Below are 18,970 nucleotides of genomic sequence, written 5' to 3' on the forward strand. Positions count from 1 at the left end.
TTGACATATTTTTCTCTACACACGCATTGTCACTATTGCGTCATTTTATTTTTTTATTTAGGATTTACACATACTCTTTAGATTTAGTCTCCATACGGAGAAAAGCACATGTAATTAAAAACTAACAACGCAAGTCATTTATAATCCAGATTTAACTTCTAGAGCATATTAAAGAACACCGAATATTTTAGTTATGTACTACATGCGCAGTTTTCTTATTTTGAACACCTATGATGTCATAATACTGAATAACATTAGGATGCTAAGCACGTTTTGTGATATATTTGTATATATAGCTGTTTTTAAACGTGATATTTATTGGCGAGCAGTCACGTTAATTCGTTTTTGGGATGACAAGAACGGACTAAATTAATGATATCATCATAACTGCCTCCAATCGTGAATATATTTCATGTGAATTGGCAAAAATACGAGTCGTTCCTCGCCCTTACTTCCAAAATTAACATATACTTTACATTTATCACACTAAAAAAATATTTTTGTTTTTTCTTCATCTGCAGTAAATGTCATTATCGCTTGTGAGATTGTGAAATTGGTGTGGTTCATATTTGTATAAAAATGGCTATATTGCATTAATATGATTGATTTGAAAATAAAACGACTCAAAAATAGTTTTCCAGTTTGGCACATGAATTCACTAGCTACCGGCTGAGAAATAAAACACACATTTCCGCCATATGCTATGTTCATAAAGACATATTATGGGATGGCCGTGCACACAAAACCAGTATATGTGATTCAAGAAATTTCAAGAATAATGAAGGAGGATATTAAATCGGGGTACTTTGGCGTATTGGCGGACATCGTGTAATATTTGAATGGTACACGCTGAAACCTCCGAGTCGGACAACTAATAATTAGTAGTTGTCTGAGCTGAAACAACATTCGTAAATAAGAGCCGGAAAGTGAGAAACCTATATCAACTTTGAGAACCTATTGGAATCCACGATGCACGTATCGGATGTACGCTTTTACTTTTCGGTTGCCATTGGACCAAATGACTATGCAAAATAGTTCTAGTCACATCAGCAACATGACACGATTCTGTCTCCGTCGGAGAGATATGGCACGGTTCCGTATCAGCACAGTCCCTCCATAGTCTCCCCGGGGGGTCACTCTATATTAAAACCTTACACCATGTGCGTTCTTGCTAAAAAATAATAGGTCCCTAGGGCTGGCAGCACATTGGCAAACCATACCCCCTATTGCGAACGCAACGTAAATGTAGTACCCCCCTAGAGCAGACATATTGAAGAAAAAACATATTGAGAACATCCTACCCCATATTGCGAGCATTCTCTGTCGTTTTTTTTTTTTTTTTTTTTTTTTTTGCAACCAAGTGGAGTGTGATCAACTCAAACAAGTTACTATATATGCAACTCCTGTTGGTGTCATTCATTGTTAGATGAAGAAAGATGAAAACAATTGACATGATTATGAATATGATCATTTATTTTATAGTTTAATACACAATGCACACGTGCGGCTTATTGTAATCGACGAAACGAAACAAAACGGGATAACACACATAATACAAATTAAACTTTAATCAGTGAAAATGGGTTTTATACGCACAATATTTACAAAATATTTGCCGAAAATAATAGTATTTAATACGTAGATAATCACAAATCTGTAATCAGCGAATACACGTGCAATATTAAAAGCCGTCGGTTGAAACTTGACCAGTATATTCCGTGACCTTTCAGTAGTGTATATATAACAACATAAAACATATTCAAAAATCTGTAATCAGCGAAGCAAGGGTCTGACACGTACAATATTAACAATTGTCGGTCAAAACTTGACCAGTATATTCACCTTTCAGTCGCGTATATAACGACATTAAACATTTGCTGAAAATAACGGGGATTTTATGATTAGTGAATGGTTCGTTTCGCTAATTATAGATAATTGTTTTACTTGTCAAGTTTCGTCCGATATTTGTGATTATTGTATCTGTAATTTAATAAGACCCTGTTTCGCCGCGTGATTGCAGATTTTCGATTATCTGTAATTAGCGAAACGAACCATTTACTGATTATATTTTTATTATCTTACTGAAAGGTGAATATTCTGGTCAAGTTTCGCCCGACTGTTGTGAATATTGTACGTGTCAAACCCTTGTTTCGCTGATCATAGATTTCGATTATCTGTAATTAGCGAAACAAATCATTTACTAATTAAAATCCCGTTATTTTCAGCAAATGTTTTATGTTATTATATACACTACTGAAAGCTAAATATACTGGTCAAGTTTCCACCGACAGTTGTAAATTTTGTACATGTAAGAACCTTGTTTCGCTGATTACAAATTTGTGATTATCTGTAGTTAGCGAAACAAGCCATATACGTATTAAATATTATTATTTTCGGCAAATATTTTGTAAATATTGAGCATATAAAACCCATATTCACTGAATACAGTTCAATTTTTATTATGTATGTTATCCTGTTTCGTTTTGTTTCTTCGATTACAATAAGCCTTCTCCGTATTTGTTGGAAGTGGCGGGTAAGTCCCAGTAGGAAAGTTCAGGCGGACGTTTGCTATGGGGCTATGGGTCCGCCAATTCGGGGCCTAGGGCGGTGTATGAGAGTGGTTGTTGCAAGAGCGGGCCTACAGCGGGCGCAGCAACCCTGTGAGTTTATTTCTGGGAGCCTATTGCAGACATTAGCATTTTAAAGGGGCCTTTTTGCCTCCCGCGCGGGCCCACTCTGGAAGGTGAAAAACACCCCGCTTTCCCGCTAAATTTGGAACGCACATGGGGTAGTAACAGCATATAGAGTGACCCCACCGGGCATAGTCTATAGAGGGACTGTGGTATCAGCGAAGTATGACATGGTTCCGTCAGAGAAGTATTGTGTCATGGACACCGGCGATCACAGGGACCAGGGAACTTTCTCTCGCTTGGCTGATGTCACTTACATGTAGGGATAACAGGTTCGACCCAAATGAATATACATATGTTTATTACAGATAGTCCAGCTTTATTCACACACGCAGTCAGCTGAGGTAACCCCTCGCTGCACCGTTCTTTCGCCACTACTAAATACAATAAGTAGACAATCTATTTATCAACTTCCTCTAATATATAAAAACACCAGTTGACAACAGAGTTTGCAGGATGTGTAACATACTTGAAGATGAAATACATTTCATTACATCCTGTAAACTCTATAATACAGATCGTGGTCTTCACTGAACAATTTCCAGATTTCCAGTCTGCCAGTAATATTGAAAAATTTAAGTGTATCATGATGCATCAGAAATCAAACTCATTAAACATGTTATTACCTATCTTAAATCATCTTATACTCTACATGCTAACTTCCAAGCACAATGAAAATTTTCTTCTCTTAAGCACTATTAGTACTGTACCTAGTAGTAGTTGTGTATTTTTTATGTGATTTAGTTACTTCTTTTTGTTATACTTTTATTACAATTAGCTAAAATTGAGATGTAATTTCACAATACGGCGTAATAAAGTTGCAAGTTGTTGATTCTAAACAATATTACAGCGTCGTGTAAACCGGATGTGCGAACGTGACGTCGCTATCATAACAATTGCATGATTCCGTCAGAGAAAATCTTTTCCACGTTGAATGTGATCTGGATAGTCGAGAACAGGCGATATACACCGGAGAACGAAGGCTTCGTCGAATTTTAATTTGATTGCGAACTGTATGCACTGATGTTGTTTTCCTCCTGTGAATGAGACAAAGCCTTGAATCTAACCCAATTAAATTTTAATTGATGTATAATTGCAAGTATTAAACTAATTCTACACATACTTGAAGATCCAATAAAACTGAAATATTCTGTCAAAAATGTAAATATATACATATGAATAAATGGCTAACAGTACCGCGTTGTGCATGGAATAGCAGCGTGTGACTGCCATACCAGCAAATGTTGAATATACCGTGACGAATGAATGATGGATTCAGCTATCCTGTACGTAATTTTGACCGTATCCTAACCGAAATACCGCATCTTATATAACTGATAATATAATCGGTATGTATTATGGCGTCGAATCGTACTTGAACTGCCTGAATGCATTAGCTCAATTAACGTAGCACCAGCGGGAGCTAAACCAATCAGGTGTGTGACTTTTGTGTTACGTGTTTATAATGTTGTTGTGCAAGGAAGATATACCTTGACAAGCCTCTACATATGCTGTAGAGGCCGACCTACCGCCATGTCTATATAGTGCATGTCGTAATGTCGTTGTACATCGATAATTTATTAGTACATTTACCAGTCACAACGGGGCTCTATGTCAGTTGCATCGTGTTCCCTGAAACACATGGGGTAAGTGTGACCTTTCAGTTGGGGTACCGTATCTAAAGGATTGTCATCGTCGATGCTATACTGTTGCAGTGATGTATGATGCGCAATAGCATTGCAGGGTATGATTCGGTTATTGCATTTCATGGCGGCCCATTATGCCTCCGCTGAGACCAGTATGCTACACTCCGATCCGATGAGAAGGGTTATTTGCACCAGGCTCTAATCTGCATGAAGGACCAAAAACAGTCCTGTTAGATTGGTTGGTTGGTTGGCTGGCTGGCTCGAGTTTTTAATTATAGCCCCCCCCCCCCCCCGTCGATAGTATTTACGTCCGCGAATTGACGTGCACATTGCAGGTGTACACATATAACAGTACAGTACATGTATGTAAAAAAATGCTTATATTTGATTGGAAAAAACACGTATACATTTGATAGTAAAAAAAGTCACACACATTTTCCTAAACATATCTAGGTCAAAACGTCACCGCCATATGTAATGTACCTACTATGTTTTCCACCAGGCTCAATAGAGGGAATTGTTTTTGTGTATCAAAATCCCAACCCAATGGACGTAACAATATGTAAATAACCCAAGGTTTTTGTGGCGAACTGGCGGCGTTTTGAATTTGTCCGTATTCGGGCATGTAAACGGCGTCTAACTCTCTACTATAGGACTGCATTTTGTAGTCAATTTCCCCTGTTGCCCCTCACTGCCCCTGCCGCCCCCTCCGTGGAAAACATTGATGCATATTGGGTTTACCAAAGCTCGGCGCCACTAATTAAACTTAGCGGTATATGAGCTTCAGTATTATCATCTTAGCTGTATTTTTTCTCAGGTCATCTTAGGTTAAGACGTATCGTGATGAGATGCAGCTCCGGGGTAGTATACATGTGTTCATGGTCGAAGATCAAAGTCGTGTTCATTACAGTCCAACCATCTATAAATAGCAGCCATCATGCCAAAATGCGATAAGGCAAAAACACTGTACGGCTTGGGGTTTTCCGCCGTTTTCACTCTCGGTCTCGGCATTGTTTTACTCTGCACGGGATATTGGAAATCAGACGCCGATCAGAAGGTTATTTCCTACGTCTACCTAGCGGGCAGTGCCGTCTTTTTTGGCATAATTCTCCTCAGGTTGTGTATGATGAGCGACAACCCTTGCGTTAAAAAGATTCTGATTGGACTACATTTACGCGATGATAGAAATCAGCTGGACGAGTTGGCAGTACGGCATGCTAGTGAGATACTTCGTCAGCAGTGCAATACACATGGACACAGAGCTGCGGTACAAATTGTAGTACATACAGGGCGCCAACTACCGCCCCACCAACAACCAGTTTGGTAAGTTCATTTCGGATTTATTTAAATCGACGACCGAGGTCACAGTCATGTGATGATACATTATAAACCTTGTCATCTCCCTAAACCCAGTAGTTCACGAAAAAGACGCGGACTGTTTCGCTTAGCAGGAACAATACAGTTTTAGTAAGTACATGTACTATAATCCTGTATACAGCGGGGGAGGGGCTGTTTCGTGCTTGTTACAGGGCAAGTTTAGGATTTTAAGATTCGCCCGGGCTTACAATTCCTCGACCTGGGCCACTGTTACATATAGATGTACCTGTGTTATGCCCATGTAAAGCGAGGTATGGGCAATGCCTGTGAATTGAAACAATCATGATGGACTTTTGTTGCATTTTAAGGTAAGAAATTGGTTGTCGAATCGGACATTGTGTCGATTTCACGGCGGTTGAGTCTCACAGTTTGTGGTTTTTAGACGACTAGTGATGACAAATCAGGGGAAAATAATATATAGTGCTGATCCATTTATTTGGATTTTCACGTCCCAGAATTGCTTGGTCGATTGGGACATAACTTAAAGAAAAAGTGTAATGTCACGTAATTGCCGATAGTACGCAGTAATGTTTTGAATTCTTTTTTAAAGCTCCGCTCGACGAGACAACCTAGAGGAAGCCCCACCCCCATACGAGTCAGTAGTGAACAAGATGGGCGGAGAGGATGGCGTCTGTTCTTCTCAAATCCCGCTCTCAGACTTTCAATTACCACCGGAAGACGAGATTAAAGAAGGACTGCCCACGTATGAAGAAGTCATTAGAAATGCCATGTCTGCTGTCAACTAGCTCACTTACTATTATTAGTTTATTGCATCGTATGTTATTGATATTATGATACAACATATATGATTGTAATACAACAAAAGCTCACATTTCGTTTATTTGAAATACGTTTAGTTCTATGTGTCAGAAACCCATGCGAGTGACAGGAAGACAGGCGAAATTATGTTTTCGTGCAGGTTGTCTTACTTCCCTTGGAACTCCAACTGTGTGACCATGGTTAGGGAACACGCACAACACCATTCTTATCGATCCTGGACCAAATACCATGTCTATGCATGTGTAACTACGGTGTAATGTTTATATGTCTATGTACCATTTAAAACTGCCTCCAATAACGAATAATATTTCTATGTATATAATGATAAAGCAAGATTTGTTTTCATTTGGTAATTTATCCAAAACTATTAGGTTAGCGTCTGGTGAACTTATTCCCGTGCTGGCATGGGACTTAGTTGGCATGTCTTGGTTATCGGTATAATTCGTATTTATGTATGTCACAGTCATTTTTCATTATATGTGTGTGTATTACGTGACAACCAATGTTCATATAGTGTATTGACAGCTGATAAGACACGGTAAAAAGTGTCAAATCTTAGTGGTAGCACCGAGTCGTGTACGATATGCGTCATATACAACTTCGCTGATTCCGGACGTCGCTTGCTTGCACTTGAGGCTGAAATCAGCCAGCCCACAAGAAGCGTATATATGATATTGCGAAGTCCAAACAGTTCGATACGCGTTAACTATCGCCACTGCACAAAGCTGATTCGCACACCACTCATTTGCATGTTCGAATTCCAAGTTATGTTCAACTTGAAGTCATTCGCATACTTTAATCAGTTTAACAAAACGCTTTACACCCGACCCTGAATAAAATGTTCGGTTAATTAGATTAAAATAGACATGATTTGCGTCAGAAAAATGCAGTCCTTTTTAAAGATTTCGAAGCATTACATTATACAATAAATGACTAACTTTATAAACTGACTTTTGTGTTCTAGTACGACTGTTAGACACGAATCCGTTCAAGCCAGAAATAATATTGAAATATTCACCAAAAACAAAATAAACGGAAATGTTAGGAAATCCCTTTGAGTGAAATTAGTGTTAAACCGCGGGTCTGAGTGTATAAAAGGAAAGATGGCCGCCACTTTTCAGTATGCAAATGACACTCAAGCGTGAAACATCTCTTCGGGGTGCTCCGCAAAATCACTCTTTTCGGCAATCTTAACGCCTGTGGTGCTTTATTTTCATGTCGTACACAAACATGAATATGTCCGCGATACAACTGTGATGTTAATTTACGAGTTCGGTGCGATGTCAGTGCAATTTCCGCGTAAAAGCGACGGAAAAGCATGATTCAAACAGTCGTTTTGACTGCTCAAACTGGCTGTAAGTCATGGGTTTATGCAAATGTAAGGTGTTAATCCCGAGTTATTTGTTCCCCGGGATTTGTTCAATCTCTAGGTATGTTTATGTAATTACGGAGTTAATCATGTAAGTGATATCGTGGAGCTAATAAGAAATGATATGCTGTGAGCTGTTTGTCCGTCCGTTCATCTCAGGGGACATCGTCGGCGCTCCACGAAGCGGTCCGACCCGAGCGAGTGCGAATCGCACGAGCTGGGGTGTGCGCGAGAGGAGAGGGACTTTGCGTAAACATACCAATAATTTCTGTAGTGTGTGTGCGCAAAGAAAGACATTCGCGGTTACAGGGCTGGAAAAAAAATGGTTTTCACTCTGATATCGATGAAAAGAGTCGAGGGAGTCCCAAATACGTCTCCTACAATATGTCGAGTATGCTTCTCAAATCTCTCTTCGTTCTCGAAATAAATAAATTGAAAGGTCTCACAAAAAATTATAATGTTCCCTGAAACATGTCCCCGCAGTGAAATATTTAGCTCTTTTTGTCACGTACTAGTATGAGCCGCGCATATATTCATGTATATTTGGCGTCGGACCCGTGCCGCACAGCCGTATACGTATAATAATTTTTTTTTTTGTTTTTTTTTTTTTTGACGTTGCATTAACGTCATTATTGCCGAGCCGACAAGACACATTATGACAAACGTTGTACGACAACTACATTGTGTAGGTCATTCAAATAAACTACAGTTATTTCATGATGCAAGTAATTGACAATACGGTAGTTCTCTTTTTGGAATATTTGTTGGCCCTGAAAAGGGCCGTTTGGTTCGTTTGTATCAATGAAAGACACATATTTTTCAGTACCAGAGATGACCCATATAAGGCACGCCTGGGAGATTGGGATACAGTCCGCGTATCTGTCTTACAACACACTCCGGCATCACTTCTCTTTGTGTGACCACAACGTCATCAGCCCTCATAAGTTGTGACTTGCGCTGGATGTATCTTTCGTCAGTCCACGCATTTCGTCGTCCGAGCATCGTCCAATACTTTTTGTATAAACGACGCCTAATAGCAGTTTCTTTCCCAGCTATACATGTAAACAGAACATAGTTTCTTCTCAGTTTTAATGTGTTACATGCATTGAATAAATAGTTCGGTTGTCACGTACACTTTGTTCTACTCCTTGTAGTACGTTTTCAGATGAAGCAATTGTGGGAAAATGACCGTGCGTAATGAAACGATTGACCACAAAATTGAAGGCTGCCTATGGCAGAGGTACTATTGCGTAAAACGCAAAGACCTATGGGAAGGACATTGCTCACACTGCAAGGCGACTGTGGTGGCGCTTCGCAGCGGCCGAGTTTGTGTCCAAATATATTGGCTATGGATATGACCGGATATAAATAATCACACTGGAGTATTTTTACGACGGTCGACATCATCGACATTTTGTGCTGTGTATCAAGTTATTCGTGAAAACATATTGCTATCTCGGGCGGAGCTACGTCTTAGACAAACGTTTTATAGACGCGCGCCACGTTAATGTGAGTTTCAATAAAAAACATTTGTGCGACTCTATTTGATTGTTGAAATTTGATTTCTACCTTTGGAATTGCGTATGCGCAGTTTTGAAACTGACGCATCGTTGGCAGCCTGGACTGTAGAGCAAGTAAATTTATTTTATTCCAAGCCTCCGACCCATATACAACCTATAGCACTAAATGAAATAAATATTTACAAAAAATAAATTACACCGCGAAATCACAGAAAGGAAAAATCATGAAGACATTTGTTTTCTTATATGTAGTACAAAGGTCTTGTAATATACGAGTGTTTAGTGCACTATAAATTGATCTGATATGAATTGTATCCCCAGCAATTGATAGGCAGGACACACATGAGGAAATGACATTTATCTTCCACAGCTACCAATTTACAAATTTTACAAATGCCTTCGTGCCTGCCCACCATACTCGAAGGGAAACAACCACAACAGAAACACGCACACACTTTGATAAATTTAAGGAAGTTACTTTAAAAATAAATATTTTTTTTAGTTCCCAACTTGTGTTTAAATAGTATATAGGTGCGTAGTTTTGGTTTATTACTCGCCTTCTCCCGTCACTGTAAAACATCTTAAACACGAGTGTAGCATAGTTCCAGAAGACGTACCTACACTTTATGCATTTTTTTAATTGTGCTAATTTATTCATGACGTGGAAGTTTCTGTGCTCATGAATATTCATTAATTTGTCGATCAATACATTCTAAAAGGGGCGATATATTATTTGGGGGCAAGGGTTAGAAAGAAGGAATTAGCAATCCTTAGGGGATCAATACAAAAGAAGGGACCTATTTGGACAGCAACAATGATCATCGTGTCTGTTGTTGCATGTGACTTGCAGCTGTCAACTGTGTTCGTACGTCGACGCCCGCTTCGTAGGCTATGACTAGCTTCCATGTGAGGTAGTATTCTTGTGTTCTGTTATTTGCAATTGGTTCTTGATATACTGAAGCTGTATATGTCTTTAACATCTTTCATATAGAAGCACTGTTCTCACTAGCATTCAAAAGTCGTACTAACCAGTGTATTCAAACCAGCGATCTCTCACATTGTGTACAAATCCACTAAACCATGTGGGTAGTCACAGGAATAAATAATTTGTTGTAATACTTGGCTTTATTGCAAGTTAGTATTTGTGGAAAATGACAGGGATGGGAATTGAACACGGGTTTGCATTTATTTGCATTTAATGAGAATGTATAGTGTGTATATAAAAAGATATACTACATATTTCCATTATTGAGTCACAATTGTCGGAAAACTAAGCTTGATAACAATTTAGGATTCTGACTGAGATTTAGCCAGCCAATGAGATTGTTTTACTTTCAACGAATCAGCTCGTTTATCTTTTCGCCAATCATGTACAAGGCCATATTCATTGTAACCAGTCAACGTACAAGGCCAATATTAACTTTGAGTATATAAATAGGATAAAGTCATCTGTTTATTTTTCTATTCCTGAACTTGCACCTACTCTTCTTAACAATTCCCACAAATATTGTTAATTTGGTGTTTTATCCATGTGTAAACTATATGTATGCCATAACCCGTTAGTGTACATCTTGAGTCTCAACCGACCAATTTGGTGTTTGCCATTTGCGTTGACCATACCTGACCCGGGGACATCCCAGTTGTCCGAAAGTTAACGAGACCGAAGGTTCGCAAGACCGAAGGTTCACGAGACCGAAGGTTCGCAAGACCGAAGGTTCACGAGACCGAAGGTTCACGAGACCGAAAATAGATAATGCGATTATTTAAGGGGTCTACCGTTAGAAATTCTGTGGGGGTGATGGCAGAGAATCTGCGCAAAAAAATGTTTTCGATTTGCGCAGCACTGAGCCCTGCGCGGATTTATGTAATTCTTTCTGTGTGTTCTTTTTCAGTCTGAATTTTCTGCAGAATTGTTTTCTGTGCAGGATTTGTTTTCCATTTTTGCCATGATGTGAGGTTGTTAAAAAGCTATCTTGAAACCATCGTATATATTTGTATGAGTTAACATAACTATATATACAATAAATATAACAAACTTTTGTTTATTTATTATGAGTTTTCACAAGCAAATTATTTGGAAATAATGGTAAAATTATCATGGAACTTATATACATTTATATATAATAAATACACGTACATTACATTGATTCTAAATAATTAGAATTTATACCGCTCCTGAACGGGAATAAATACCAAGCTTTGTTGCAAAAGATCTGTGCAAATTGCCACCTGTTGCCTTCGATCATGTTGATATGACATTGCTGCTAAAAGACAACATCCAAACAAAATCGGACATTGAATCATTGAACGATTCCATTAATATAATCTCGAAATTTCATATAGAAATATATGATATACGTATTATCAAAATCAAGCTTTGTAATAATCATCATGACGTTTTAAAACAGGCTGAGACTACGTCAAATCAGCTGATAGAAAGTCCACAGTCAATGATGAATTACGTAATAATGATGTTGATTGTGGTAATTTGCATACTCAATATGCTGATTGCAGGTATGCCACATCAATGAGAACGCCACCAGAGGTGTTAATGATGAATATGATAATTGCATAACAGATACCGATGATTACACCACTTATCACAATTGGCGTCATCGTCGTAGAAAACTTAGCTATGCGGAAGTTGTGTCTGTTGAAAATAAAGTTGCGAACCCAGTCTATAATGCCTCAAGTCCAAGAAGAAATGGAATTCCTGTAGCTCTGGGTTCTCGTGGAAAACTCAATATTAATGCTCGCACCCATGTCACCAATAACTCACGTACTTTGTTCATCGGGAAAAGAAATCATGTGATCACATGCCTGTGCTTCAGAAACGCCTGAGTGCATTTGTTAGTAGACTTGGACTTGTTTAGTAAATATATAAGGACAAACGTGGGCATTACAGATATTGTGTGCGAGAAATTGAGAACCAAATACGACACGTATGCTTCGTTTTGTGTAACGACATCTTTATCAGACTTCCAGCCTTTTATGAATGCCGATGCCTTGTCTGAGGGCGTCTTGGTCTGTAATTTTTTTCAGCGACGCAAACGACACTCTTCATATTATGATGACGGAAATAAAAATTGTCTCGTATAATTGTAGATCAATTAAGTCTTGTGTACCTACTGTCAACACACTGTGTGATAATCATGATATATGCCTTTTACAAGAACACTTGGAGTTTGGAGTTTCTGCTGTGGATACTAGCAGTGGTCTTTTTATGGGGCGTTCCTATAGAAGTACTGCCATCTTGTGGCGTAAATCGCTTACAAGCGTAATTGAGATTAAACCATATGATGACCCGAGGTTTCTTGGTGCGGAATGAACAACTAACGACGATAGTAAACTATGTAGACTACCTGGGTAAGATTAGTACGATACTGCAAGATTGTCATACGCCCAATGTTATGATTATTTGTGACTGGAACGCCGATCCTACTATATACTCTAACTTTGGTGAAGAAAATGATTGAGCTCTGTAACAATGCTGGTGTAATTATTTCTGACGTTCATTGGTACATTTAATAAAGCTTTTACTTTCCTCAATGACTTTCATGGTAAAACGTTCTGGTTAGATCACTGTGTCTTCTCGGTGAATGCACATCGTTCTATTGTAGACATTAATGTTTGTTATGAATATGTCACTTCTGATCACATGTCTGTTTCTATCACGTGTCATACTGAGTCTTTGCCGTGTGTAGCGCCATCTACCACTGGATCTGAAACCCGTAATGCAAAAATTAACTGGCCCAAAGCGAGCACTTATAATCTTAACCAGTATCGTCAACGGACGGAAATGTTCCTTAGAAACAGTGACCACCATGACATGATTACTCGATGTTATGGACAAATTATTGATTCCTTGGGAAGTGCTGGTGACGAAACATTTATTAGAAAATCAACTAGACGTGTTGTGGCTGTGTCTGGTTGGAATGAAGTAGTTAAGGAGGCACATGACACTGCTCGCAACTATTTTCATTCTTGGCGTGACTCTGGTAAACCTAGATATGGTTGTGTGTACCAGATGATGCGCAGATAGAGATCACAATTCAAACTTGAGTTGCGCTACTGCAGAAATAATAAGATCCAATTCGAATCTGACAATCTGGCCAAGTCGTTGATGAACGAAGATCGGTGGATATTTTTGAAACACGCTACGACGGCATATAACGCGCCTCTTCCATGTACTATTGAAGGTTGCTCCGGTTAATCTAATATTGCGAACATGTGGGCAAACCATTTTAATACGATTTCAAATTCTTTTAATATTGATATTTATAAAGTTAAAGTGCAGCAATATGTTTCAGTTAATACGTTAGATGTTCCAATTGTGTCCGTAAAAGAATTCACTACGGATGTGCAGAGTCTCGAGCTAAAAAATCATGTAGAGCAGACGGTCTATGTGCTGAGCACCTTAAATTCGCTAGCCCAGTAATCTCGTTGCATCTGCCAATCTGTCTGTCTGCAATGCTTATACACGGAACTGTTCCAAGAAGGTTGATTGAAGTTGAACTGCTCCCAATAGCTAAGAACACATGTGGAAATATGACCAGCAAGATAATTATCGACCCATTGCTATAACTGCAGTTTTATCCAAAGTCTTTAAACACATTCTTCTTAGTAAACAGATGTCAGAATTATCTTGATGTTTCAGACAATCAATTCGGTTTTAAAAAGAAACACTCGACTGACTTATGTATTTTTACTCTGAAAGAAATTATTAAGCATTACAATTCCCGTGGAAGTCATGTATTTGTTTGCTTTCTCGATGCATCTAAGGCCTTTGACAGGGTCAATCATTGGACCTTGTTTAATAAGCTCACAGAACGCATGGTGCCGGGTTACATTATTCGGTTTCTTATCAACTGGTATGAAAATCAAATGAACTGCGTAAGATGGGGGGGGGGGGAGTTCTATTACCGCTCATTCTGTGTATCCAATGGAGTTAGACAAGGTTGTGTTTTGTCGTCCTCCCTGTTCAATGTGTATATAGATGAATGTGAAGTTAAATAAACTTCCATGTGGCAACAAAGTGATTAATAATATCAGTTATGGGGATGACATGTGTCTAATAGCGCCCTCTATAAAATGGCTACGAAAACTGCTGAAAACGTGTGAATTATTTTCTTACTGGTCATGATATGCTCTATAATGTGTTGAAAAACGAAGTGTATGCACTTTCCATCCAAGCTTAAACTGAACATTCCGCCTCAGGTTAGACTCATTGGCCAGAACACAGAATTTGTCTCGCAGATTACGTATCTGGGTCATAGAGTCACGTGCGACATCTCGTCTCATCATCAAATGCTGTATTGAGATGCTATGTGCAATTACGTAATAGCAAGTGAACTATTGTTTCCTGTTTATATTTCTTAATCATTCTAGTATTTATTTACTATTATTTTTTATATGGACTTATTTGTCTGAAATAAAATAAAATTAAATACACCGAGCAAATGACTCCGATTGAAGGTCATGTATTTTGTGACATCACCAATTCGTGTGTGGGTACAGCTTAAGGAAAAGTGTGGGTGTAGGTGCATACGACTCAGTTATGTCGGTACTACTTGCAGTTATTTCCATGATGGAAGTCGGCGCTCGTTGTAGTGTAGTCTCCACCATGATAGTTGAATTTGCAAAGGAACGATGTTACACATTGAGACCATTCACTCGCAGAAACCCAGCGCTGGGTGTCTTCAAGAAATGTTAAAAACGCCATTTGTGCCACCACAACTTCAAGAATCTGGAACCAACTTTATCAAGGGTCCTCCTCCACCGTGATATCTGAAGAAGCAACCACGATGACGTGGCATTCACACATTATATAGTTCATGTACACCTGGGATTGACATCACAATACACTGTAACTTTACGGCGAAACAATTCAATGCACAGGGATAATTGACATCTCACAATTACACAATGTAGTGTTACGTTCTATATATTCACAGTAGAGGACTGGAAGTTAATTCAAAATAATTGCTGTGCATATTACAATGCATTTAGCATTACTCTCCAGTTCAGACTGCCACCTCGGTAGCTTTACAGTTATTTCCGACGATTCCTGAATAAGGATTCCAAAGTCACTGTGACGCGTTTTCCATCACGTACAGGTCACGAATCCTGACTGTACGTAAAGTTAACGATCTTTCTGAGTGAACCGGGAAAGTTGAAATAATCATTAATGTCCCCGTAGTAATGTATTGTTTCAAATACGGCCACCCATGGATCTACATGTTCCATGGTCCACCATAGTGAATACATTTTAATACAGACCTTCTGACAACGGGACATATACTAAATTTCGCCCAGTTATTTCAGTCTGATTCGTCTAAGCTGAAAAGGTATGCGGTAGGCTTGATGAGGTAATTTATGCAGAAGGAGTTCAAGTATTTTAGCCAAAAGTTTATATAACGCTTTGTACTTAAAACATGGATACGACCACACTCTCTAATAACTGCCTCATGTGTGGCATTCGGAGGTAGACCCAGAAATGTTTTGCATCACCGTTACGTTGTACTTTTTCTATTGTTTCAAAGTATTGATAACCACAAATCTCTGACCCGTGAAGCAAAATCGGTTTTATCAATGAATCAAACAGTTTGAAATGTGATATTCTACCTGTAATTGATAATACCAAACGAGTTTTGTTTGTTTGTTCTCTCAGAGTTGCTTTTTGCCAAGAGTTTCCAGGAGAAAAAACAAGACCTGAATATTTATAACCTATTTATTTTTTAATTAATTTACCAGGGCGTTGAATGTTAGCTAAAACTTAATTGGACCAAAATAACATACTGGTTGACATGATTTAATTTATATAAAACACTGTTTATACAACTTGCCACTTTAGTTTGTAAAAAAGGACTAAGCAGTAAATAGTGGACATATAAGTCAACAAACTGAAAGTTGGAGCTTTACGTAAATTGTAATAGGGGAATCTGGCCACGTTATTATCATGCACGAGTCTCTTCGCAGAGTGTATATTCTAATCTTAGTTAGACTAGTTTTTTGTGTGTGCTTTATTTTGGTGACGTCATACACTTTGAAAGTAAACGATGCCCGATTTAACCAGTGTAGATAGGCTCGCGCCTATGTATTGTTAACCATGAAAGCATGCTCACTATAAACGTGTCAGCTGACATGGTTATCAACTTTCTTTAACGAGGCTGCGTACTGTACTGTACAACCGGTATACAATATACGTAAGGTGGCTAACCTTGATATCGAAATATTCCGTCACGACTTTTTAGACTGTGTTTTTATGGTGTACAACGTTAACACCAATAGTAGGAGGGACCCTGAAGAGGCGACCTTGAGATATCTTGTGAAAAAAAGGTATCGTGAAAGTGGTTGAATAATTGTTTGGATGTCAACATGGCCGCCTCAGTTGATTTGAACGACAGCTCTACCAACAATGGCGATGTGATATTCAGAAATCCTGGCGCCGTCGAACTCTTGAATATAGAGTTGAAAGAGTCGAACGGAGACAATCCGAAAGAAACACCGACGGCTGCAGAGGGAGGTGACGGACCGAAAGACGCCACTAAGAAGAAGCGGACGTCCAGGCGATCGGCTAGAAGACGGCAAGGTAACGTGCTGAAAAGTTTACTTGCGGTGACGGAAGCTTCTATACAAGAGGATCAGAGTGATGAGGAAATCGGCGATATTTGGCAGGTATGGTGGTGCGTTACATTAGTTCGTGTGGTACAATATGTTGGTACAATAATAAACATGAAACGTGTCTCATGCAGTCCCAACTATGAAACGTGTCTCATGCAGTCCCAACTATGAAACGTGTATCATGCAGTCCCAACTATGAAACGTGTCTCATGCAGTCCCAACTATGAAACGTGTCTCATGCAGTCCCAACTATGAAATAGCCAATCGTAAGGCGGAGTGTGAATCAGTCGTAAACTAAGAATGCTTCCTAACTGCAGTCAACGGTGACATTATCATTTGACCGAAGCAATCATTATTCTTTAAAGCTTGCCAATGCATACTATCACTATGCGAGATTCATTATTTTGCAGCGACGACCCCTTGTATTGGGCCGCTAACAGTAACAGCCCAATCCTTATTTTCATCCAAGGTGTTTTGCAGACATTATTGTAGGTTTATTATTTATATGATTCCATGAACAATCAGAAAGAAAATGACACGAATTCTTTGTATTTGTTCAAGATACAATGGGGTGGTGGTGGTAGGAAGTTAATCATAGAATAGAATTATACATCTAGAGGTGTTCATTGACATTAATTTAGGAACTCCAATTTTCATTATGTGCCAAATTTATTCGCCGCAGTGTGTGTACGTATTAATTAATTCTAAGATTGACGTTATTTAATTGAGGTGTAGTCCATAAATTGAATCATGTGACTGAGAAGCAAGACGAACAACATAAATTTCAGATAAACAAAAATACATTAATAAGTTCACCGTCCAGTGAACTGTTAATTATGTGGCAGTATCTTTTCACAAATTGACACCTCCTATAGAAATTATCACCTCATTGGTTAAACTATATGCTAACTATATGCTAACATTGCGTGACGAAACACACGTGCTCAATTGAGGCTAGTAGCCCATGAGTATGACTGTACCATGAATTGACCCTATTTTTTTCAATACAATGCACGGTTGAAAACCATTCTTTTCGATGTATGGTGGGTTCTGTTTCAGTGGTTTGCGTAAGAGATTGTAGATAATACACCCCATTATGTCATATAATCATAGGGTACTGGTTAAGCACCTAAACCGCCGGTGAACCATCTCGCCCGAATACCAACGATGTACATTTGTTGTACGTTGATAATCTCAGTAGCAGCTAATTGTATTAAAATATATGTATAGCTATATCGATACGTCTATGGGAAAACAAAATTATTCGAGATTATAGTGAAAAATAACAACAAGTTTTATATTGGGACGTAAGTGCCTCTAATGCGCCCAATCCAAGCTTATGGTAATTAAAATAAAACAAATTTGCAGGGTGACGAATTGAACAAAAACTACTGTACACTTCAATACGCTGAATACAATCTAGGGAAGTTCATATCTGCCAAGGTATAGTGGTGAGGCGAGGGCTCAACAAACACACACCTTCAGTTTACCGGCGATGATGAACATTACACACCCTCTGTGTACAATAATGCACACGGTGGAGCCAAATACTGTAGTATATTTTCACAATAAATCCCCTACACGTGATATTAAAATCAAATGAGATATAATCAATGATTACCCCAAAATACACAGCAATTTATTTATCAACTGCCTGTCAGCATATCATAGGTCATATATTTCTTTGCAGGCAAGTAGACTGGGACACGTTTCAGCCATACAGCATATATTAATTGAAAGTCCGGAATTGATGGACAGATTAGACGTGAATGGTGCAGCACCCATGCATTACGCTGTTCGCTTTAACCACGAGAATGTAGTAGAAGAACTTCTCCTCCAGGGCGCAGGTGAGCACGTGTGCAATGCACAGACTGTATAGTACTTATTCTATTGCAAAAGATGATATTACAATGTGCGATCGAGTTGTTATATAATATAAGCGAATATGGGGTGAGAATACCGCCA

General features: G+C 38.7%; 2 protein-coding genes across 3 annotated transcripts in view; both read left to right on the forward strand.

The window, feature by feature from the left end:
- Positions 1-4,210: 4,210 nt before the first annotated feature.
- On the forward strand, positions 4,211-6,822 carry LOC102809362 (uncharacterized). The gene is made up of 3 exons (XM_006824593.3): positions 4,211-4,336; positions 5,154-5,659; positions 6,264-6,822. The coding sequence occupies exons 2-3, from the start codon at positions 5,274-5,276 to the stop codon at positions 6,457-6,459; spliced, it is 582 nt and encodes a 193-aa protein (XP_006824656.3). The 5' UTR covers positions 4,211-4,336; positions 5,154-5,273; the 3' UTR covers positions 6,460-6,822.
- A 9,737-nt stretch (positions 6,823-16,559) lies between these two features.
- LOC100372446 (transient receptor potential cation channel subfamily A member 1-like) overlaps positions 16,560-18,970 on the forward strand; it is a 33,744-nt gene continuing 31,333 nt past the window's right edge. For both annotated transcript variants that reach the window (XM_085501993.1, XM_085501994.1), the window contains exons 1-2: positions 16,560-17,059; positions 18,696-18,852. In XM_085501993.1, coding sequence (XP_085358119.1) covers positions 16,760-17,059; positions 18,696-18,852 — 457 coding nt within the window. In that variant the 5' untranslated portion in view covers positions 16,560-16,759. The remainder of the gene's footprint in view (positions 17,060-18,695; positions 18,853-18,970) is intronic.

The sequence above is a fragment of the Saccoglossus kowalevskii genome, chromosome 8, assembly GCF_978046115.1.
Source record: "Saccoglossus kowalevskii chromosome 8, keSacKowa6.1, whole genome shotgun sequence".
NCBI classification, from domain to species: domain Eukaryota; kingdom Metazoa; phylum Hemichordata; class Enteropneusta; family Harrimaniidae; genus Saccoglossus; species Saccoglossus kowalevskii.